Source organism: Natrix helvetica, assembly GCF_964273705.1.
Source record: "Natrix helvetica genome assembly, chromosome: 7".
Taxonomy (NCBI): Eukaryota; Metazoa; Chordata; class Lepidosauria; order Squamata; family Natricidae; genus Natrix; species Natrix helvetica.
Genome location: NC_138558.1, coordinates 2,909,137 through 2,915,722, shown reverse-complemented (window position 1 = coordinate 2,915,722; position 6,586 = coordinate 2,909,137). Strand labels below are relative to the sequence as shown.

At 50.6% G+C, this 6,586-nt stretch overlaps 2 protein-coding genes across 2 annotated transcripts in view; one reads left to right on the top strand and one right to left on the bottom strand.

The window, feature by feature from the left end:
• Nucleotides 1–485: 485 nt before the first annotated feature.
• On the top strand, nt 486–6,007 carry PRADC1 (protease associated domain containing 1; the record flags this gene model as incomplete). Its single annotated transcript, XM_081960447.1, has 3 exons — nt 486–552; nt 4,520–4,620; nt 5,894–6,007. The coding sequence occupies exons 1-3, from the start codon at nt 501–503 to the stop codon at nt 6,005–6,007; spliced, it is 267 nt and encodes an 88-aa protein (XP_081816573.1). The 5' UTR covers nt 486–500.
• Nucleotides 6,008–6,022: 15 nt separating this feature from the next.
• SMYD5 (SMYD family member 5) overlaps nt 6,023–6,586 on the bottom strand; it is a gene marked incomplete at its 3' end in the record, with an annotated part of 8,752 nt that continues 8,188 nt past the window's right edge. Inside the window, exon 6 of the mRNA XM_081960309.1 lies at nt 6,023–6,088. Coding sequence (XP_081816435.1) covers nt 6,023–6,088 — 66 coding nt within the window. The remainder of the gene's footprint in view (nt 6,089–6,586) is intronic.

Genomic DNA, 6,586 nt, shown 5'->3' with positions numbered 1-6,586 from the left:
TCCTCCTCTCATCTCTCTCTCTCTCTTTCTCTTCTGTCAACCATCTATTCCTCCTTCTTTTATCCATCCATCCATCCATCCATCCATCCATCCATCTATGATCGATCTGTCTGTCTGTCTGTCTGTCTGTCTATCTCTTCTGTCAATCATCTATCTATCATCTATTCTTCTCTCTCTCTCTCCCCACCCCCCACCATCCTATCCTATCTTTTGGCCAACCATGCCGATTCGGGGGCTTTCAGCCACTCCCCTTTAGCTCAAGAACGAAGCCCACCCTCACCCCCAAAGACAAACCGGCGTTCGGGTCTATTCGGAGGCGGACGGTAAATCCCCCCTCCCCCTCCCCCTCCCCCATGACCAAGGGAGAGGATGAGTCATCCAGAGCCCCCCCCTCGGCTCCGCCCAGAGCTCCGACTCCTCCAATCCGAGGAGCGGGTGGGCGGGGCCCGGCTGCAGCCGCTGCCAGCTGAGCTAAGCTGAGAAAAGCAGCGTCCCCAGCGATGTTCCCCGCCTGGCTCGCGCTGCTTCTCTGCCTCTGCCCGGCTGCTCACGGTGAGGCCGATCTGCCTGCCTGCCTGGCTTGCATGCATGCCAACCTCCTGCAGGGATGGGGGTGGGCAGGGGGGGGAGGCTCAGCTGGCGGAGGGGCCACGGGCCAGGCGGGCAGGGGGCCGCAATCGGGGTGCCATGCGTGGGAGATGCGCCTTTTGGGGTGCATGCGGGGCTGTTTCATAAGCGTAGTGTGTATGTAGGGGGGAGGGGGTGCAGGATGCACCATGCAGGAATTGCAACTGTAATCTATTGTAATTGGAAGGGAGCTTGGAGGTCATCTAGTCCAACCCCCTGCTCAGGCAAGAGACCATTTCAGACAAAGGGTAGTCCAATCTCTTCTTTAAAGCCCCGAGAGATGGAGCAGCCACAACTTCTGAAGGCCACCCATCCCACAGATTCATTGTTTTTAATCTGTCAGGAAATTTCTCTTTAGTTCCAGGTTGCTTCTCTCCTTCATTAGTTTCCACCCGTTGCTTCTTCTTCTCCTGCCTTCAGGAGCTTTGGGGAATAGCTTGACTCCCTCTTCTTTGGGGCAGCCCCTCAAGTCCTGGAAGATTGCCATCATGTCACCGCTGGTCCTTCTGAACGTTTACAGAATACAGAATGACAAGAGTTGGAAGGGACCTTAAGAGGTCTTCTAGTCCAACCCTCGTTCAAGCAGGCCACCCTATACATACCATTCTGGACAAATATCTCTTCTTGAAAACCTCCAGTGATGGTGCACGCATAACTTCTGGTGGCAAGCTGTTCCGCTGATTAATTGCCCTCACTGTTAGGAAGTTTCTCCTTAATTCCAGGTTGCTTCTCTCCTTGGTTAGTTTCCACCCGTTGCTTCTTGTCCTGCCTTCAGGGGCTTTGGAGAACACTGGATGAAGGCTTATTTAAGAAGATACCATCATTGGAAGGGACCTTGGAGGTCTTCTAGTCCAACCCTTTTCCTCAAGCAGGAGACCCTAACAGGGATTCGAACTGCCGAACTGCCAACCTTCCTGATCGGCAAAAGCTCAGTGTCTTAGCCACTGAGCCACCTAGTCAGGGAGGGCCGGTCTAGAGAAATGGATTAGGGGGATTATTCCAGTATTTGGGACCTGGGGGGGAGGGGCTGCTACAGAAAAGGGGGGCGTCCCCCTGTTCTCCAAAGTCCCTGAAGGCAGGACAAGAAGCGATGGATGGAAAGTCATCAAGGAGCAGAAGCAACCTGGAGGAATTTCCTAACAGAACAATTCGCCAGTGGAACAGCCTGCCACCAGAAGTTGTGGGTGCTCCATTACTGGAGGTTTTTCAAGAAGAGATTGGACCACCCTTTGGGCAGAGTAAAAGAGGGCATTCTGCTTGAGCAGGGGGATGGACTAGAAGACCTCCCAGGTCCCTTCCAACCCTATTATTCTATGCTCTATGTTTTAAGAACCCAACGTCATGAGTCAACACCTTCTCACTATTAGCGCCTCAATTCTAATTCTCAATTCTGATCTGAAGGATTAGGAGAAGTGACATGATGGCAGTATTTCAGTATTTGACGGGCTGCCACAAAGAAGAGAAGGGGGGGTTGTTCCACCTAAATTTTGGGTTCAGTTGTGATCGTAAGTTGAGGACTAGCTATTCCATGTGTGCATAATAGTATATGTGTGCACATTTTTGCATACGGATTTGCACGGTTTGTGTATATACTTCATGTCTGTGTGTCTTGTGGCCCACCAGCGGACAGCGGAGCTGGCAGGAGATTCGGACAGTGAGGAGGGTTGGGGTGGGACATGGGCCAGTCCTGGAGTCTGGGGAAGGCTCTGATGAGGGCTCTGTGTCGGAGGCAGAGAGGGGGCCAGGGCCGTATGCCAGTTATCAGCTGCCTTCGGAGTCAGACATCAGTGAGGCAGAAGAACAGCTGGAGCCTGTTCCCAGTGTGCGCATGCGCAGAGCTGCCAGACGAAGGGAAGAGCTAAAGAACAGGGGTCGACCTGGGAGTAAGGTCACAGGTGGACGGTGAATGGCCCCTCCCAGAGGGAATAAAAGAGGAGCGAAAGGGGAGTGGAGTTTGCAGGAGACATTTAGTTTGCTTAATTCATGACTCTCCGAGACTCCTTACTTAAGTTCTGCAGAGATCGGCCTGGCAGCTCTCCAAGCCAGAGAAGGTCTGTGACTGTAAATCCTTCCTTGAAAGACTTTGCTGGATGTGAATGAGCAGAATTCACAGTCAATGAATAAAAGGGGTTTTCGTCAGGACAAGGAGTTGGCTTCAGGCTCTCGGGAAGCCTCCGTCAGAACAGTGTGTGTTATTTCTGTGTCCATCTACATATGGATTGCTAACATGATCGCCAACGTCCGATGATGGATATGGCACAAGAAGAAGATATATATATCTTTATACATACATACATACATACATACATACATACATATATGATAGATAGATAGATAGATAGATAGATAGATAGATAGATAGATAGAGAGATAGATAGAGAGAGAGATGGACATAGTCATAGATTGATAGATAGATAGATAAAATAGGTAATAGAGAGAGTTGGGCAGATAGTCATAGAGAGATAAAGAGAGAGAGACATAGATTTAGATTAGCTATATATATATATATATACAGGTAGACATACACACATTGTGTGCTTGCACTCACCCTCCTGAAGAAGGGACCGTGCAATTGACTGGAGGGCAGGGCCATGGTGCCATCTGCCTGGCATGCTTCTTAGTTGCGCCCCTGACTCCTGCCAGGCTCCCTGGGCGTAGGCGGCTTCTCGCCTCGTCTTCTATTTTTAACTCTTGGCGCTTGGCACCTGCCATGTACCAAGAGCCGGTTGCCTTGGAAAGTAAACCGCCTTTTTCTCCCCTCCCTCCTGATCACGCCTGAAGAATATAGAATAACAGGCGGTCCTCGATTTACGACCGTTCGTTTAGTGACCGTTCAAAGTTTCAACGGCCCTGGGGGGAAAACGGGATCGTGGTTTTTCGCATTTACGACTGCTGCAGCGTCCCACATGATCTCACAATGATCACGATTAGAAAGGTTTGGCAACTGGCTCGTATTTATGACGGTTGCGGTGTCCTGGGGTCATGTGACCCCCTTTTGCTCCCTCCCGACAAGCAAAGTCAAGGGGGAAGCCGGGTTCGCTTAACAACCAGGGCAAAATTTGCCTTACAAATGTCTCACTTGGCAACATAAATTTCCGGCTCCATGGTCGTCGTAAGTTGAGGACTTCCTGAACTGTAACTACCTTTCCTTGTTTTACTACTTGTGTTACACAGAGAGAGCGGGGGGGGGGAGAGAGGGAGGAAGAGGGAGGAAGAGGAAAGAGAAAGGGAGGAGAGAGGGGGGAAGAGGGGAGGGAGAGAGGGAGGGGAGAGGGAGAAAGAAAGAGGAGAGAGAAAGGGAGGAGAGAGAGGGAGAGAAAGAGAGGAGAGAGAGGGAGGGGAAAGGTAGAGAGAAAGGGAGGAGAAGGAGGAAGGGGGGAGAGAGAGGAAAGGGAGAGGAGAAAGGGAGGAGAGAGGGGGGGAGAGAAAGGGAGGGGAGAGGGAGAGAGGAGAAAGAGAGGAAGGAAAGGAGAGGAGAAAGAGAGGAAGGGGAGAGGAGGAAGGGAGGAGAGAGCGGGAATAGAGGAGAGAGGGAGAGAAAGAGGAGAGAGAGAGGAGGGGAAAGGGAGATGGGAGAAAGGGAGGAGAGAGAGGGAGACAGAGGGAGAGAGGAAGGGGAAAGTAGAGAGAAAGGAGGAGAGGGAGGGAGGAGAGAGAGAGAGGAAAGGGAGAGGAAGGGAGGAGAGAGGGAGGGGAAAGGGAGGAGAGAGGGAGACAGAGGCAGAGAGAAAAAGAGAAAGAGGGGAGAGACAGAGAGAGACCACTCATGCACGGCTTGTCTGCTAGTTTCTTCCAACGTCAAAACAAACTCACAATTTGGGGAGAGGTTTGTTTGTGTTCCTGGTTTATGAACAAATCGATTCTCTCTCTCTCTCTCTCTGCTGACTGCTAGGTTTACGCATCCAGGAGTACCTTTACTTCCACGTCCTCAGTCCTGGAGACATCCGTTACATCTTCCCGGCTACCCCGGCCAAGGATTTTGGCGGAGTCTTTGTAAGTCAGCTTCTCTTCAAAGTCTTCTCCAAATGGACCTTTTCCTGCCCACCGCAGTCCAGCTCCCCTTTCCTTCTCCAGGCAGGCTCCGGAAGGCAGGGAAGGGAGGCTCAAAAGATCATTCATCCCCTCCTGCACATCTGTCCAGAGGAGATTGGGGGGGAGAATACGGCACGTCTGGTTTGGTTCCTATCATGTACTCTTGCCTCAGTCTTCTTCATCGAGGTTATTGTTTGGTGGGAAAAACCAGAGGAAGGCATTAATAGGCGAGAATAGTTGTAGCTAAGGGTTGAACGGTGGGGTCCTGGGTGCCCTCTGAGCTTGGGGATTTTCTTGCAGACGTTTCGTGACCCATCTAGGCAACAGCATCACTAGGAGGAAGGGGGGGGGGGTTAAGTGAGGAGGAGGAGGAGGAGGAGGAAGAGGGAGGAGGACTGTGGGGTCCTGGGTGCTCTCTGAGCTTGGGGATTTTCTTGCAGACGTTTCGTGACCCATCTAGGCAACAGCATCACTAGGAGGAGGGGGGGGTTAAGTGAGGAGGAGGAGGAGGAGGAAGAGGGAGGAGGACTGTGGGGTCCTGGGTGCTCTCTGAGCTTGGGGATTTTCTTGCAGACGTTTCGTGACCAAACTAGGTAACATCATCAGTGTCAGAAGGGAGTGGGCGTGGAGGAAGGAGGAGGAGGAGGAGAAAGAAGGAGAACTGTGGTGTCCATCGTGCTCTCTAAGCTTGATTGATTTCTTGCAGACGTTTCATGACCAAACTAGGTAACATCATCAGTGCTAGAAGGGAGTGAGGTTTGCAGAGAGGAGAAGGGAGACTATGGGGTCCTTGGTGCTCTCTGAGCTTGATTATTTTCTTGGAGGAGGAGGAGGCGGCTGTGGGGTCCTTGGTACTCTCTGAGCTTGGTTGGTTTTTTGGAAGACGTTTCATGACCCAGGTATGTAACACTATCAGTGCTGAGCATCAGTGCATGGCTGACTGGGGAATTCTGGGAGTTGAAGTCCACCCATCTTAAAATTGCTGAGGTGGAGAAATTCACCGATTTAATCAATACATCTCACCCCCACACGGAGCTGTTTAGAGCATAGGCAATACCTTGGGTCGCGTCAATAAAACCCCACACACATAACTGTGCATGGATTGGGGGGGGGGGGGGGCAGCCATTAGGGCCAATCTTGTCGCTCCTGGGCACAGGATGATGGGTCCCACCTGCAGCCTGTTCTCTCTTTTTTTTTAACCTTTCCTCTTTTTCTATATCTCCTGCTTGCCCAGAACATGAGATTCGAGCAGATCTATCTGGTTCCATCCGACCCTCCAGATGCCTGCGGAGCCTTGCGCAACGGCGCATTTATTGAAGGCCAGATTGCGCTAGTGGAACATGGGTGAGTTTTACTCCTACGCTCACTTTTTGCACTTCGGTGGGCTGATTTTCCGGCTCTGTGTTCGAGTCTCGGTGCGGCTACCAACCTGTTTCAGGTTGTTTCAGGAGGAAGTTCCCTCCTCCCCAATCTTTCAGGGACCCTCTTAACAAGCAAGCAGGTCCAGGAGAAACTGTACCCGTGGACAAGAAATATTGATGGAGACATTGAGATAGATAGGTAGATGATAGATAGATAGATAGATAGATAGATAGATAGATAGATAGATAGATAGGTAGGTAGGTAGGTAGGTAGGTAGGTAGGTAGGTAGGTAGGTAGGTAGGTAGGTAGGTAGATAGATAGATAGATAGATAGATAGATAGATAGATAGATAGATAGATAGATAGATAGATAGATGAGAGAGAGAGAGAGAGAGAGAGAGAGAGAGAGAGAGAGAGAGATGGATAAAGATATAGATAGAGAGATAGAGAGATGGAGATAGATAGATAGATAGATAGATAGATAGACAGACAGACAGACAGACATATAGATGGATAAAGATAGATATAGCGATAGATAGATAGATAGATAGATGATAGATAGATAG